The following is an 18,021-nucleotide window of genomic DNA, read 5'->3' on the forward strand; positions in this document are numbered from 1 at the left end:
TGGTTGGTTGGTAAACAAGACCCTCTCTTACACCAGAACTGTGTGAGGTTGGTAAACGGGGCGCGGCTCCGAACCAGAAGTGTGTCTGGTTAGACCTGTCACAATTATTACATAATCGTCTAATCGCTATTATTTTGTCATAATCGTCATAAGAAAAAAATGCTTATATTTTCAAACATTTTCAAAATAGTTGAAATAGTAACAGATCTACAAGCACACAGCTTGTAGATCAGCTATTTCCAATATCAAAGTTCTTTTTAAAGTGTAAAGTTGTCAAATATTTCAGTCATTTCTTTGTATATTTAGGTTATGTGTCATATCTGCCATGTGCAACTTCAAAGCCTACAAGCCAAACAGAAATGTAATAAGACAAAGAACACAATTAATCGTCTTGTAAAATGTCTGAATGGTGACAGTCCTATGTGTGGTTGGTAAAGGGGCGTAGCTCTGAAGCAGTCTGGTTGTGTGTGTCATCTCTTAAAGGTGGAGGATCGTTTGGTGACTCTGACCTGTTGGATGTCGGCGAGGGAGACTATAAACCTGACGGAGGCAGAGCAGGAGGTGAGACTTCACTGCTAGAATAAATGTATAATATTTATATAATAGGAATTATCATTTCCTTGCTGTTCGGGCCTGAAATTCCACACTCTAACTTTTTGTGTTTTTAATACTACAGCGTCAGCCAAAAGTAACAATAAGTAGCAGTGTCAGTTGTAAAGACTGACTCTCTGTCTGAAATTAGAAAATAATAATAATACCAAAAAATCACACCCAATGTGAAGTGAGCAGTGGTCGTGCTTGCATAACATCTTCAGACTAGGATATAAGTCTAGGATGTACAGGCTATGCTACACACACACATTTTACTTTGGCAAAACACTGAGGAAAAAGGCTACGGACACACGCACAGCCACTTATAGGAGCGGTTTGCACCGCTCAAAAAGTAGAGGTAGGGCGATCTCTCTTGGCGTCCCGGAGACACGTGACACGTGGGGACGGGTCGGGGACGCCAAGAGAGATCGATCGCCCTTGCTGGAAAAGTAGCAGATCCACAAGCTCGAAACGCAGCGCAAAGTGACGCGTTTTGAGCTTGTAGATCTGCTACTTTTGATACTTTAACATTTTAAATAACAGTTTTTGGGCATGAGAGGTTTCCAACCGACAGAGATGATTTTATATGTTCAGTTTTCAAAACAACACTTTACACAGTTTACAACACCAGAGGCAGCGCCACAGATCACTTCCAACCCAGAGTCAAAACAAACAAAGGGTCAAACTCGTTCTTCTGCTATACCACCAAAATGTGGAAAGCCTTACCGAAGGCCATAAAGGAGTGTGGATCACTAGCATCCTTTAAAATTGCCCTGAAAAACCACTTACAGGCAGCAGCCGTTCGCAACTGGTAAAAAAACAAACCTAGCCCAGCCCTACCCTCCCCTGCCCCTTTTTTGTATATACTTACTGTTTGTTTAGACTTACTGTTTTTTTTTTCTTTTTTTCTTTTTTTTTCTTTTTTTTTTTACATATCTACTGCATAGTACTGTGTTCTATTCGTCTGTCATTCAATGTTATATACTTCAATGGTTTCCTATGGAAATAAGCTTAGTCTTTTCTAGGATCCCCTTTTAGTAGACCTTGTACCAGTGAACTGTACCGCCATGAAACTGTACCTTTTCCTATGCAAACTTCTAATAAAGTCTTCAATCAATCAAGTGTAAAATGTATAAAAGTCCTTTGAAAATAATTATCCAAATATACAAAGTAAGAAGTGACTAAAGTTTTCAAACAGTTGTGGTGCAGTGAAAAGTGCAATAAAGGTATTGAACATCAGAAATACTCCAGCAAAGTACAATACTTGAGTAAAAGCATTCAGTTACTTTACACCACTGTTTATATTAGCAACACACTGGCTACATTTTGTTTATTCACTTTACCAAACGCTGTGGCGGAAGGTTTCTCCCTACACCTGGGAGTGTGTTAAAACAGAGAGAGAGACACTGAACTCTATCTGCTGTTTATGATTTGTTTACGGGTTGCCATGGTTTCTCATAACTTCCTCACCGACGCGGAAAGACGAACGCACGGTTTATTTCAATCCAGGATCACTTCTCTAAAAACTAAAAAAACTATAAATATTATCGTCTGTGTCGGGTGGAAACCTCAGACTGTATGTCCAAAATACTGGTGTGCCAGTGTCTCTTTCTTGTCATGTAGACACCAGTGTCTCTTTCTTGTCATGTAGACACCAGTGTCTTTTGTTGAGTCCCCATTTTTAAACCAATCCAGTATCTTTGATTTGTGCAGGGCTGAGCATGGATCAGATTCATCCTTAACCCTTAAATTCAATCAATTATTTCAATGGACTAAAATCTTGTTTTATTTGATGGCCTTCCTGTCCTGGTATTTGGCCTTTGTGCCCTCCAAAAATGGACAACACCAAAGGCCAAGTGGCCACGCCCCTAAAATGATGAAATTCCAGGTCTGCCGTTAACACTTTGAGTGCTTTTCCCAAACTTCTTCAGGAGATTTATACAATATAACGTTTTATTGCGACCGTAGGTCGCATTTACTACCAAAACCTCCACCGGCTTTTCCGTCCGTCAGTCAGTGAGTGAGTGAGTGAGTGAGTGAGTGAGTCACACGTCACACGTCACACTTTTGCCCTGCTCATATCTCCACAACCGTTGCCCCCATCCATGCCAAATTTTGCACACACACTCCTTACCTGCCAAACAACAACCTCCAAGGACCCCCGGAGCTCCAGGGACCCCCAGGTCCCTGGGGGACCCCCAGGTGTAAAAAATGACCAAATGTGCAAAAATGACCAAATGACCACCCCAACGGGGCTGCTCACGGTGAATTCCCGGGGACCACCCACTCCTGGTGCTCCAGAACGGATGCAAAAGTGGTGACGCCCCCAGTGGAGGACCCCCTCCACTGCAGCTCACATAAAATGCCGTAACTCGGGCTAGGAGCGTCCGGGAGAGCCGGGGCCGGTACCTATTCGTCCGCCAAGGCAACATGGACACCCCACCACCTCATTTCTCACATGGCCCTCTTCTAGCGCCACCTTCAGGCCGATTTTTAAAACACATTTTTGGCCACTGCTCCTACAGTTTTGGCCCTAAAATCACGCAAATTGCTACACAGTATGTCTACACTCATCCCATCAACATGAATCTGTCCCATATAGCGCCACCCTCAGGCTGATTTTTAAAAACACATTTTTGGACACTACTGGCTCCTACAGATTTTGCCCTAAAATCACGAAAATCACTACACAGTATGTCTACACTCATGTCATCAACATGGATCAGGAAGATTTTGGAAAAACACATTTTTGCCCTATTTGTGGAGATAAATGACCTACGGTCGCTTATCTCCCGATTAGGGAGTCTTACTGGTATTATAAAACCTTACCGCACCGTCAGGGGGGTCCGCTGGTGAAAATAGACTCTGCAATCCGTTTCCATTAGACGATGACATCATCGTGTCGCGAAAATCCTCCATAGCCATCCATTCATTGTGCTGCAAAAAAAAACAAAAAAAACGTATGGATCGCTGAGAACCGCATTTTATCACGGCAAGACAATGATCAACTGCAGTTGGCAGTGGCTTCTCCTTGATGGAACACACTGTAACAACATCCGGGTTCATGGGTGAAAAGTGTGAAGTGACCCCAAAACAAACACATTTTGACTCTGGCTCTTCAAAATAAAAGCACAGGTGGATGGGGGAAATTAGTGGCACTCTACGGTCGGGATCACTACAAAGTAAAAGCACTTAATTAGTTTAATTTACCACAAAAACAGAAAAGGACAGTCATTTATTGTGAAAGGAGTAAGTAAATATTCTCAAGGATAGATCTATTTGAATAGAAACACAGAGTAGTCTATAAATCATGTTAAATAACTTAAACAGATCATAGAGCTGAGTCCAGTGCCTTTCTGTGGGCTTTGAGGAGAACTTCTCTGTTTGAGCTCTCTTTTCTTCTCTTCTCTTCTCTTCTCCCTTCTTCTCCTCTGCTTGTCTTGTGAGAGCATGGAAGCAATTACTGCTGTACTCTGAGATGAGAAAGAAAACTCAGAGCCCTCTGGTTAGCAGTATAATTACAATCACATGTGTGTTGTTCATCTCTGAGGCTGCATAATAGTGTCTGTATGAAAAGCGACGAGCAGGGACGTGCTGGCCATTGGGAAAAGCGAGACAACTCCCGAACGGCCGGATAATTCCCGGCCAGTCCAGGCCGGCCATTAGGAAACAATTAAAAATAAAATGTCGTTCCATTTTGGGGGCTGGGCGGCCAACAAAGTAAATCGTCACTGTCGGGCAGAAACCTTGTATCTCCAAGTTTCAAATTTGTCAATTCTTTCGCAAAGTAAAGCCCTACTTCATCATACAAGGCTGTCGCACAAAAGTAGTGAAAACAGCAGATCTACAAGCACACAAGTGCTTGTAGATCGGCTGTTTTAACTAGTTTAAATCATTTTTAAAATGATAAATACAAAACAAATGGTTTTGGACATACAAGGTTTCCACCCGACAACGACGAAATATAACTCATGTACAGTAATTAGCCCACTGGCTTGTCACTTGTCATGATCTGAAATGGCAAATCTTTGAGTAGCAGCAGCAGCAGCGCCATAGAGAGATCTCTCTCTATAGCGCTGCAATGAGGGCCTCTCCAACTCTTTTTCCCGGGCTGAATCAGAGGCCCAGCACGTCCCTGGCAACGAGGATGAGTATATGAACGATAGCACAGAGGCTTCTGATTCAGGACATAACAGAACCTTTTCCCCTGGGGATTTTGATACGCACACACACGCACACAGACTCACGCGCACACAGACCCACACGCACACAGACTCACACGCACGCACGGCGGCACTGATTTATTAACCTCTATTTAAAGCTCAGCTCGGTTCTCAAATTGGGGACCAATGCTTTAAACCAATTTGAAAATTACCCCATGTTTTTTTTTTCTGGAAAACTTATTACTCAGCCTCTGTAGCAGCTAGAAACATAATTCCAAAACTATTTGATAGCTTACACCTTTGGCTTTCATAGAAAAAGTTCAGAAAAACACAAATATATTTTCAAAAATGACTGTACTACATACTCTACATGTACTGTAATACACACAAATGTGTACCCATCCATAATGGGTCCTCAGCACTTTAACATTTGACAACTAGTGGTTTGAAAAGAGCATGACAGCATCAATATAACGGCCATACATCATACATCCATGTCATATATTTTTCCTGGATTCATTTTATTAGAGTTTATGTTTGTCTGCTTTGTCTCCTAAAAATCATAACCTAAACCAGTGGTTCTCAACCTGTGGGTCGGGACCCCCAGGGGGGTCCCCAAATTATTTTGGGCGGGTCCCCAGATGATTAGCTTAATGTGAAACATTGTTTTCTCACTCAACAGTAAACAAACCAACATAAAGTTTAAGTGTATTGAGGGTATCTGCACATTTCTAAAGTGACAATTTAAGGCCTTTTTAATACCTCTAAAATGGCAAATTAAACATTGTCCAAATTGTCAAATATTAGAGGCAGAAATTGTGAAAAATAGCAGATCTGCTATTTTTACAATAGAACCGTGTTAAGCAAAATGTTAATTCCTCAAGTCTAACAACTCTTAGTGCTCATCAGGGTGGGGGTGGGGGGGGGGGGGGTCCCCGGTTAAAATATGATTATTTTGGGGGTCGCGGCCTGAAAAGGTTGAGAACCACTGTCCTGGCCTAAATATCACTATGGTTTAATTAATAGGTTTTAATTAATAGGTTTGATTTCTTCTTAGGCTGAACATAGTCAGGTCCAGTTTTAACTAAAGTAACATGAAAGCCAGATACAGACAGCAGTTCCAGTCTTCCACAGCAGAATGAATTACATAATAAAACATGTCTAACTGAACATCCCCTGTGCTTTGTGTTGTATTCAGGACGCGGTGCTGTGGACCCTGGAGGTAAGCTGAGTTTGATTCTGTCTTTTCATCCCTGGGTTCAGTTGTGGTCTTAGTTCAAGTCAACGTTATTCTTGTGTTGATTCAACTCTCTTTGTCTTGTCTTTATCCTCAGACCATGCTGCTGATCAACCCCAAGGTAAAACACACTTAATACTCCTTTTATCTTCTCTTCTCTTCTCTTCTCTTCTCTTCTCTTCTCTTCTCTTCTCTTCTCTTCTCTTCTCTTCTCTCCTCTCCTCTCCTTTATGTATTTAAAGGAGCTATAGTCAACGTTTTCATGAAAAACGGATGCTAAAAGAAAAATACTGTTTCGAAAATATTTTATAAAAAAATAAGCTTCATATATGTTTCTATTCAAAAATGACCACAAAAAGCGTAAAATAATGATAAAATAATCATTTTGGCCATTGTCAGAACAAAGTGTCGGCCCTACAATGAAAAAGTTGACTATAGCTCCTTTAATGTGTACATTTTGACATAACAGAACACTTCATGAACAACACAATCAATGTAATCATCCGCAGTCCCCCACACTAAAAAACAAGCGGGCGGTACATAATATTACATTACACAGGAAAAACAAAGCATTCTTGCATTGCATGTCTTTGTGCGTGCGTACGTGTCCCATAGGGGGGCTTCCCTATTCTACTTATTGTGTGTGTGTGTGTGTGTGTGTGTGTGTGTGTGTGTGTGTGTGTGTGTGTGTGTGTGTGTGTGTGTGTGTGTGGGGGGGGGGGGGGTGTGTGTGTGTGTGTGTGTGTGTGTGTGTGTGTGTGTGTGTGTGTGTGTGTGTGTGTGTGTGTGTGTGTGTGTGTGTGAATCCTTTCCGTGACGTCATGGTGGGGAGCGTCCGTGTGTTGTCAGTAGGAAATCATATTTTCCAAAGTGCTCAATGGGAATGTCCTGCTTCCTTTCCTGACTCAGAGGAAAGTGTTCTTGTCGTGTGTGCGTGGTGTGGCGTGCGTGTGCGTTCGTTCGTGCGAGTGAGTGAGTGTGTGAGTGAGTGAGTGAGTGAGTGTTTTGCTTGTATGCCCTGGTCTATTTCTCAGTTTGAACGGCTGTGGTCTCAGGTTTAGGGTTTGGATGGGTCTGGTGGTCGCTAGGGTTAGGCTTAGGCTTAGGTTTAGGCTTAGGGTTCACACTTTGGTATGGAGGTTTGGGTTGTGTGGTGGTGCCCTGATATATTATTGGCGAGATAGCTTCAAATAATCACTCCATTGATTTGGAAATTGTTATTCCAAAAATAGTCATTGACTGAAAATATAAATACTTTGGGGGGTCCCCAGTTCAAATGTGATTCTTTTGGGGTGTGGGGGGAGGGTCCCCAGTTCAAATATTATGATTATTTTTGGAGGGGGATGTGGCCTGAAGTAGTGTTGTAGTAATCGAGTCAATGACTCGTCTCGAGTCAGGACTCGAGTCCAAAATGTCATCGTCTCGGTCACGTCTCGGTCCTGCCCATGATTTTAATCGGCCTTGACTCACGGACTAAGGGACTCGGGACTCCACCCCCACCGAGTCCACTCCAGTCAAGACCATGCAATGAAATAATTGTATTAAATGTGCTATTTATTTTATTCTATTTTTAATCTGGTTTCGGTCTTGACTTGGTCTCGACCCCCGTTAGTCTCGGTCTCACTCGGACTCGACCCCCTCCCCCCCCGGACTTGCACCTCATCCGCACTGCACGCGAGCGAGTGGCGCGATGTGCCACGAAATACTGTCCGTATTTGGAGCGTTGCCCATTGCGTTGCGACGTAGCCTGAACCAATCAAATAAATAAATAATAATATAAAGTGTTTGGGGGGGGCGGGACATGGCTATTTACCTCTATGGACGTCGCCGCGAAACCTCGCTCGAATAGAGGCTCCGCGAGCGAAAACCGGAGAGGTGGACGACGTCGCGGCACATCGCGTTGTCGCTCGCGGTAGGTCAGAAGGTCCTCATTGGAACAAATGTATTTTAATGAGATTTCATCGCGCGCATCGCATCGCGGGCAGTGCGGATGAGCTGTTGGTCTTGACCTGGACTCGCTTTAGGTGGACTTGACTACAACACTACTGAAAAAGTTGAGAACCACTCATACTGTATATACAGTATATAGATACAGTACATAGAATAGATGATGGGTGGATTGGTCTAAAGCCCCTGCTGCGCTGTGTGTGTCGTTGCAGGTCTAGACCACCTGTGGGGCCGCGTGCTGACCGTGCTAAACGCTAACATGCCTGACGAGGTCCATTTATGGATAGCCAACCTCAAGGAGGTCATGAAACCGCTGTTAGCCAGGGCTATGGAGCTGCTGGACACCATCCAATGAGCAGAGAGGACTGTTAGACACCATCCAATGAGCAGAGAGGACTGTTAGACACCATCCAATGAGCAGAGAGGACTGTTAGACACCGTCCAATGAGCAGAGAGGACTGTTAGACACCATCCAATGAGCAGAGAGGACTGGAAGAAAGTACTCCATGTTGTTGTTGGGCAGGACACCTACTGTATATCTCCATATTTTAGCCTTTTTTTCTCCCCTCCCAAATTTAAGTTGTGCCAATAGACTATACGCAAAGCAGCCATTTTGGAGAGAGTAGTTGGGTATCTTGTCTTCTCACTTCCTTCACAGGTGTTGCCAATGATAGTCTACTAATGAAGGCTCTGTTCCATTCTGCTCAAACAGAGTCAGTGTTACCAATGATACTGATGAAGGCTCTGTTCCATTCTGCTCAAACAGAGTCAGTGTTACCAATGATACTAATGAAGGCTCTGTTCCATTCTGCTCAAACAGAGTCAGTGTTACCATTGATACTAATGAAGGCTCTGTTCCATTCTGCTCAAACAGAGTCAATGTTACCAATGATACTGATGAAGGCTCTGTTCCATTCTGCTCAAACAGAGTCAATGTTACCTCTGTTCGGAACCATAAAAGTTGGTTCCGAACGGGAACCACAAAATCCTTGGTTCCTCTGGTTCAATCTGGTGGAAAACGCAAGCCACCAAGAACGAACCATGGTTCCAAGAAAGTTGAACGAACGGCACTGGTTCTTCTGGAACCAAATGGACCTGTGCTTACGGGACCATTTGGTTCCATTTGTACACTCTCGGAGTTAATGGGGGTCCTTGAAAGAAAAGGTTTGAGAACCACTGTGCTGCATGAAATGAAACAGAGCCTTCATTAGTATCATTGAAGGAAGTGAGAAGAGACTCGACTTCTCTCCAATATGGCTGCAGTGCATATTCCCCAGACACATTTCTGTGTTATCACTGTCATATCCATACTGACTCACCTGCCAGTGAGGAGCCCCCACCGGGAGGACGTAGAGCCTTAATTCGTCCTACTCCTCCCGCCCAACACTCCCTGCTGACAGCTGCCTAACGTGCAAGTCACCCTCCTCCCTGCCCGGCTTCACTTCCCTGGACATGGGCCAATTGTGACATATCTAAACCTTTTTTCTGTTTTGTTTTATAAATGAACGCCTTATACTTGATCATACTACAGCGTCGCACAAAAAGACTCAAAAGTAGCTGATCCGCAAGATGTGTTTTGAACTTGTAGATCTGCTACTCTTGCGTTAGAATAACAGTGTGGGACAGTGTGGGACGTATATGAGGATTCCACCCAGAACAATTGTGGAGTAAAAGGTACAAATATTTGCCATCTGATACGGTATGAGAGAAGAAGTACATAAAGTATAACATTGTACTTCAGCACTGCACTCCAGTAAAATAATTCTAGTCTCTTTGCCACCGCTGCCAATGCGCTCCAGGCACCCAGCTCGTTATTGGCTCAGAAAGCCGTCTGTCAAGTTTACATGTCTCCTGATTGATCCCCCGGGCCTGAGGGTGGCATGTGATTGGCTGTTGTTTACATTAAGGGGAAAAAAAAGAAAGAAAAAAGATCAGGTCTGAGGTGTGTTGGAATGCCTGTGCGTGCGTGCGTGCGTGCGTGCGTGCGTGCGTGTGTTTACTGTAGTACTCACGTTTTGACATTCCAATCTCCACCCTTGGCTGTGATGGGTGGAGAATGGAATGGATATGAAAGGATGATATGAATGGTTGTGGTGAGTCACTGGGTAGAGTAGGCAGTGTACTTACTGTATGTTATGAAAACAAGCTGGGTGTGAGATTATGACAAATAAAAAGCACAGATGTGTCTCTCTGTTATGCATACTACAGCAGGGGTCTTCAACAGGGGGTCCGGGACCCCTAGGGAGTCCTCAGAGTTACTACAGGGGGGGCCGGCAAATCTTTGAGTGATAGGATAATTATTTTAAAATTAACAACTTGAACCCTCGCATTCCCAATTCTGAGAACTTTAGCCAAAAATAGCAGATCTACAAGCTCTCAACGCCTCACGTTGCGAGGCGTTGAGAGCTTGTAGATCTGCTATGTATGGCAAATAGGTTTGGTTTAGAGGTAAAAAAAAAAAGAGCAGACCAAGTACAGAGTGAAAGGCGAAGTTTAGTAAGTAACGACGATTTAAGTGGTTAAATGTCTAAAAACATGAACAGGAATCTAACTGACTGATGACTGTCAAACTGGTGTAACCCAGGTCCAGAAAATGGGTTAAAATAGGCGGAATCACCCTTTACAATGAATAAATGAAATGGGCTAATTCATCCTTCAACCAGAAGGGGCAGTGTCTTCCCAAACCTGTCTGATCAAGTGCCCTGAATGAGAGCCTGCTGCCTGTGCAGGAACACCAGGTGAAACTAATGGCAATCAATCAGAGCAGAGCAGAGATCAGAAGCAGAACACAGCAGAGAGGAGAAGCTCATAAAAAGCAGAGAAACTTCATTTAAGAAAAATATTTAATAATATCAGTTGTGTGCAACAAAGCACAGAATTAATGACTTTGTCCTGTTGTGAGGAGCAACACCGAGTCATCTGGGCAGCACTTGTGTGCTGGTGCTGATTTCATGTGCAGGCCTTGGTGAGTTACAAGCAGTGTTTGCCTTAGCTGCTAGGTGGCTAACCTGTTCTACTGTAACATGTGAAGACCCAGCACTACTGTTTGTTTAATGAAGAATTGAGTGCTGAAACAGTCATTTGAAGTTTGTTTTGTGTTCAGCTAAAAACGATTTTGAACTAAAGTGCATTATAATTTCTTTTGAGATGAAAAACGTTTTTGCACTAGTGTGACTGTTATGATTTTATTTTATCAAAAGAGACATGTGTTTTCAATGTCACTCCTCATTTTTATTTGTAGTGTCTCACATGGTTACTTGCTGGATCCTGCCATTACTATTTGAGTGTAAGGAACACACCACCATCGGTGAGAGGAAGATTTATTTGTATTTTTGTGAAATTCAGAGTTGGGGCTGTCTATTTTTAGAATTCTTTGTATTGACCCATGGTTCTGCAGGTGTGTTTCAATTTCTGCATCTACTTCCGTTTGTGTAAGGCCACTTATAATGACTGCATTTGGAATTATGACCAACTCGTTCTGAACAATTTCCATTTTCGCGATTTTTCTGGGAAATTACCTTTTTCAAAACTCGATAGGTGATCATTAAATACCCACTCTGCTCCTGGCTAGCTCTCGCCAATTTATTAGCTTATGTAACACCTGTGTCGTTGGCTAGATACTGTAGGTTGGGCTAGATAGTGTAGGTTCGTCTGCTGGAGCAGAGGGGTAAATAATGAGACCAAGATGCACGTCACTGAGTTGGCCGGCTCAATTTTATATAATGAATGAAATAGAAGTAGAATGAAATAGAAAGAGAAAATAAAACAATGCGCATAAACAGTACAATAATAAATGGATAGAGATCGGTATACCATGGAAACAATAAATCAGTATTCAGTTTCTCAGTTTCTCAAGATTTTCTAATCTGAGGGTGCACCCAACTATACTGACTAATACTGTATGCAGTATTCAACCCAGTTCAGTATTCAATACATTTCAATCAATTACTCAATTCGGATTTGAATCCAAAAAATACACTCTTCACATGTACAATAATCTGGAACAATTAATTTCAAACACTCATTAACAATAAACACATAAACCACTAAGTGGCTAAAGTAAAATAGTCCCAAAGACACAAAGTGTCTAAACCTTAGTGTGAGCGTTCACTATTAAATCCTGCACTGCTCCTTGCAGGGCAGAGTGTGAGTGTGATGGTATTAATCGAACCAACAATTGTCCAGTCCTGCACTGCTTCTCACAGTGCAGTGGGTGTGGTGAGTATGTGTTTGTCAAAAGTCCAGTTCTTAGTGTGTGCAGTATGTGTGTATCACCGCCCAGTTGTACTGCACCGCTCTCAGCAGGGCAGCATGTGTGTGTGATACATTCCTACCACACTGGTGACAAGGACTCTGGCTCATTGACTATCATGGCTCTGGGTCTGCCCAAGGAGAATAGATCAGGTCTGGGTCCTTCCAATCACGGGCAGCTCGCCACTCCTTGGCTGACCAGAGTCAGGCGATGGTCAAACAGACGTGTCCAAACAAAAAACCTGACCTGCATAAAGCAAGGCCAGAGGCATCCGTGTGTTAATGTCTAAGACAAATAAGGTTTCATTTCACATACTTATTGGCAATAAATACATTCAACCTTTCAAATTGACAGCATTATTATAATTACAATTCAGTTCAAAAATAGTTCAAACAAAACAAAAATACAAATAAATCTTCCTCTCACCGATGGTGGTGTGTTCCTTACACTCAAATAGTAATGGCAGGATCCAGCAAGTAACCATGTGAGACACTACAAATAAAAATGAGGAGTGACATTGAAAACACATGTCTCTTTTGATAAAATAAAATCATAACAGTCACACTAGTGCAAAAACGTTTTTCATCTCAAAAGAAATTATAATGCACTTTAGTTCAAAATCGTTTTTAGCTGAACACAAAACAAACTTCAAATGACTGTTTCAGCACTCAATTCTTCATTAAACAAACAGTAGTGCTGGGTCTTCACATGTTACAGTAGAACAGGTTAGCCACCTAGCAGCTAAGGCAAACACTGCTTGTAACTCACCAAGGCCTGCACATGAAATCAGCACCAGCACACAAGTGCTGCCCAGATGACTCGGTGTTGCTCCTCACAACAGGACAAAGTCATTAATTCTGTGCTTTGTTGCACACAACTGATATTATTAAATATTTTTCTTAAATGAAGTTTCTCTGCTTTTTATGAGCTTCTCCTCTCTGCTGTGTTCTGCTTCTGATCTCTGCTCTGCTCTGATTGATTGCCATTAGTTTCACCTGGTGTTCCTGCACAGGCAGCAGGCTCTCATTCAGGGCACTTGATCAGACAGGTTTGGGAAGACACTGCCCCTTCTGGTTGAAGGATGAATTAGCCCATTTCATTTATTCATTGTAAAGGGTGATTCCGCCTATTTTAACCCATTTTCTGGACCTGGGTTACACTGTCAAACAAGATTATGAATCTATCGATGAAGTCAATGAAAATCTGCATCACACATTTATACAATATATGTAGAGGTGGTCCCTGATTCATGTTTCTCTCAGCTAAGGCAACTAAGGGGTCCCTGGCCTGAAAACGTTGAAGACCCCTGTACTACAGTATGTGTGTATACCGTATATGTCTAGATTCGCTACTGTTAGGCAGAAACCAGATGTCCAAAATATTAACTTTTCAGGAAAGAAAAAACACATGTTTTTGAACAACACAATAGAGTACCGGAGTCCTGAAGTCTGTCAGAGGGTTTTCTCTATAGAGAATAACAGAGGGTCATGTGGTCCAGACATAAACAAACTGTCTCTGCCATGTTGTCAGGGAGGAGGCTCTGTATGGTTTATGATAGTCAGTCACTCATATTTGATACAGTCTGTTTCTGGTGAAAATGTAACTAATTTGGCGACAGTAACATTAGCGTTTTCTCACCATCAGTTGATTCTTCATATCCTTACGAGTCGAACCGCCAAGATACTTTTTTTATGTTTGGAACACAGTTCTTATATGACATGATATTAAACAAGTCTATGAGAATTCAGAATGGGTGGAAAAAACACACAACCCAGATGTGTCTTCAACAGGGGGTCCTCAGAGTTACTACAGGGGGCCCCCCAAATCCTTGTGTGATATGATAATTATTTTAAATTAACAACCTGAACCCTCGCATCCCTTTTCCGAGGAGAACTTTATCCAAAAATAGCCGATCTACAAGCTCTCAACGCCTCGCGATTTAAGTGGTTAAATGTGTGAAAATACACATTAACATGAATCCATTAACATAGACTGATGACAATGCTGTCAAACTTTGAATCTATCTATGAAATCGATACAAATCTGCATTTATACAATATATGGGGGTCCCTGCTTCATCTCTCTCTCAGCTAAGGGGTCCTTGGTCTCCACCATTTGGAGTTAAAGGGTGATTTGATGGACAGTTTGAGCATCCAATGGAGTTTAGGAGGTTTAGTCAGACCAGGCTTTTTACTACTTTTCATTGGTCCAATATTTGTAAAACTCACAGTCAGGCGTAAAGGATGTTCAATACTGATTTATTAAAACAAATAAAAGAATGTTAAAAATAGAGATAGCATGGTTTCTGCCCGACAGCGACAATATATACAGTATATATATATAAATGTATACACAGTATATTCAGTATATACTGTATATACAACTTGGCCATAAATGTATTTTGACTCTGGAAATACATTTTAAATGTCTGTATATTTTGGGATAATAATATGTGTCTAGGATGGTGTCTGCTAATAGGCCTATGGGGTTATATGTGTCAGTGTGTCTTCAAGTAAATGTCATTGAGGTTAGTGGTTGTGGGTCATTCGTTGCATTGTAACATAGACATGATACTAGGGCTGTCACAATTATTACATAATCGTCTAATCGTGATTTTTTTGACGTAATCGTGATTATTTTTCATAATCGTCATAATCATTTCCATGTTGAAAAATGTTCATATATATTTTTTAAAAGTAAAAAATTGTGGAAATAGCAGATCTACAAGCTCACCGACGCGTTGTGAGCTTGTAGATCGTCTATTTCCACTATCAAGGTTCTTTTTCAAGTGTAAATCTGTCAGATATGTCAGTAATTTCTTTGTATATTTAGGTTATGTGTCATACCGGTATCTGCCATGTGCAACTTCAAAGCCTAAAAGCCAAACAGAAATGTAATTGTCAACGACAAAAACACAATTAAATCGCAATTATTTGAGTGACAATTAATCGTCATGTAAAATGTCATAATCGTGACAGCCCTACATGATACAGTATAGTTTCACTGAAGAGCTCCTAGTGATGCACTGTCCCCCCTTTTCCCCCGACCACTTTCACCCTGGCACACATATTTTGGGGCAATAAAAGAAAATACATTTTTGATTCTATTTTTCAAAAATACAAAAGTCTATTTATTTGGCTATTTGTCATATGAAAAGTATAGGCCTATATAGGGCTTAAATGGTCAAAACCAGTGGTTAGGTGAGATTAGCTCTGGACACAGACAGACAGAAAGACAGCTTGGGCCCTATCTTGCACGCCACCTTACCCTTATGCCCAAACCTTTTAGCCGTGTTTTACTATTGTGAAAAACCAGTAAGACTCCCAAATCGGGAGACAAGCGACCGTCAGGTCGCATACAAAAGCTTTAAAAGGCAATTGTAGCCCATCAGGAGAGAATATGGGAAATAGGACAGATCCATGTTGATGACATGACTTTAGAGATACTGTGTACCGCTTTGCATGATTTTAGGGCAAAATCTGTAGGAGCAGTGTCCAAAGATGTGTTTTGCAAGAATCGGCCTGATGGTGGCGCTAGAAGAGGGCCATGTGAGAAATGAGGGGTGGAGGTTGGCTGCCAAGGAGTGTGTGTGTGTGTGTGTGTGTGCAAAGTTTGGAATGCAAAATTTCAAACTTGTCGTTGCACATCGGCTATTTTCTGCATGTTAAAAATGTTTTCCGAAGAAACAGTAAAAGACAGGGCCGTAAAAAAACACGTATCCGCCTGTTAGGATGGAAAGCTTTGAACAGACAGACAGACAGACAGACAGACAGACAGACAGACAGACAGACAGACAGACAGACAGACAGACAGACAGAGAGCAGACTGCTGCTATGTGAGTTTACCAACACGTCACTACACGCCATCCATCTGTCACCAGTCCACCGTGTTCACTCTCTCTCTCTCACACACACACACACACACACACACACACACACACACACACACACACACACACACACACACACACACACACACACACACACACACACACACACACACACCTCCTATACTGTATATAGGTCATCCTGTAGCCTGTGGCAGTCAGTAAGACATTCTTCACATGCTCTAGCCTCTTCAACCATCAAGCAGCAGCAGCTTTCTCAATTCTTCCTCCTAAAAACAGGCCAGCAGTGAGTGACCGAGTCTGCACACACATTTTTAGGCTATACATTATCGTGGCTGCGCTGGACTGGTGCACCGAAAATAGCCAATCTACAAGCTCAGACACAGTCACAAAACAGCTTGATGACAGATTCATGCACTCGGCATGTTGTGAGCTTGTAGATCTGCTATTTTTTCCGGCACTTTACACAGCATAAATTATTATAATTAGGCATATATAACACTACAGTTGATAATGCGAATATCCTATGATCTTTGATTGAAATATCAACACATTCACGTTCAGTGGAGCCAGTCGGACGGCAGGGTGTCTGCGTCAATGACGCCGTCAAGACACAGAGCAACGCGGCGCCGCCGGTGGAGCCCTGGGGTAACACAGATCAGTGTCTTGGTGTTGAATCCTGTTTCATCCAAACAGTTATTGTTGACGTATTGTTTTGGAGTTGACAACGGATGATCTCATATGATATGTCACATGATCACCCCCCCCACCCGCCCCGCGTCTGTTGGTGGAAACACTACTCACATGTTTTACTTAAGTAAATGTGTCAATACTGTAATATAGAAATACTCTGTTACAAGTAAAAGTCTGGAATTCAAAATGTGATTGAGTATGAAAGTATTGGCATCAAAATGTACTTAAAGTAGCACAAGTAAAAGTACATTTTTTGAAAATAGCAGATCTACAAGCTCACAACGTGAGCTTGTAGATCGTCTATTTTCAAATAGTCTAGGTATAAAATAGGGCTAAAGTTCTCAATGTGTTTATTGCAATATTATATTCCCCGGGGAAATGTTCCCTCTAGTTCATAGTGTCTAATTCCTTTAACCACGTGTTCTTGGCATGTTATTATGGGCAATAATATTCAAAAATATATTTTCAATATTTTTCATTTTTGAACATAGCAGATCTACAAGCTTAGTAGAATAGAATACATGAATTAATCGAATAAATAAAGGGCTTTAAATGGTCTTAATAAAAACAGACCTGATTGGGACATGTGCCCTGTGGGACATTTTCTTCACACCAAGGGCTCTATTTTTCAGCTCTTATGCCTCAACTTAAAGGCCTGTCCATACTGTCTCCGACCTCCGAACTTTTCATCGGAAAGGTCCGGTTCAACTACAAAATGACGCCACTCGCATCATCTGAAAAGCTTTACCCCGAATTGGAGTTCGGAAAGCTGCTCGTTGGAACTCTCAGACGTGCAGCTAATTAAGCCCCAAATCTCTTACAAGCTACAAGCTCTACGTATGACACGGTGTGTTGCGATGTGTTGTGGGGTGGGGGGGGGGGGGGAAATGCCCACCCCCAGAATAGGCGTGCTTGGGTTCCAGTGGTCAAGCTACAGTATGCTGTGAGTTTTAATGTGGCGTTTTAGGTCCTCCTGTCTGTATGTTTCTGTTAGCATGCTGCTGACACTGCAGTGTCTATGGGTTTTGGAAGGGTTTATATTTGTATGTCTGTGTTTGTTTCACAGTGTGAGTTGCTCTGGTCTCAATAAAAGCCTGCTAGAATGGTCCTAGTGCACCTTGTGTTTTGATTTCCCTCATGGGTCACACGCTGAATGGCATGCTTACACACACGCACGCACGCACGCACACACACTGCACTGCCACATTCTCCAGCGCTAAGTCACTGTTGGGATGGAGTCCAGGAATGATTCTCTTCTCTTCTCTTCTCTTCTCTTCTCTTCTCTTCTCTT

At 42.3% G+C, this 18,021-nt stretch overlaps 1 protein-coding gene across 1 annotated transcript in view; it reads left to right on the forward strand.

Annotated features, from left to right (window-relative positions):
- cd99 (CD99 molecule) overlaps nt 1–18,021 on the forward strand; it is a gene marked incomplete at its 5' end in the record, with an annotated part of 44,818 nt that overhangs the window by 22,771 nt on the left and 4,026 nt on the right. The window contains 3 exons of the mRNA XM_080754931.1: nt 484–561; nt 5,953–5,976; nt 6,089–6,112. Coding sequence (XP_080611057.1) covers nt 484–561; nt 5,953–5,976; nt 6,089–6,112 — 126 coding nt within the window. The remainder of the gene's footprint in view (nt 1–483; nt 562–5,952; nt 5,977–6,088; nt 6,113–18,021) is intronic.

Source organism: Nannobrachium achirus (assembly GCF_963921795.1).
Source record: "Nannobrachium achirus genome assembly, chromosome: 24".
In the NCBI taxonomy this organism is placed as follows: domain Eukaryota; kingdom Metazoa; phylum Chordata; class Actinopteri; order Myctophiformes; family Myctophidae; genus Nannobrachium; species Nannobrachium achirus.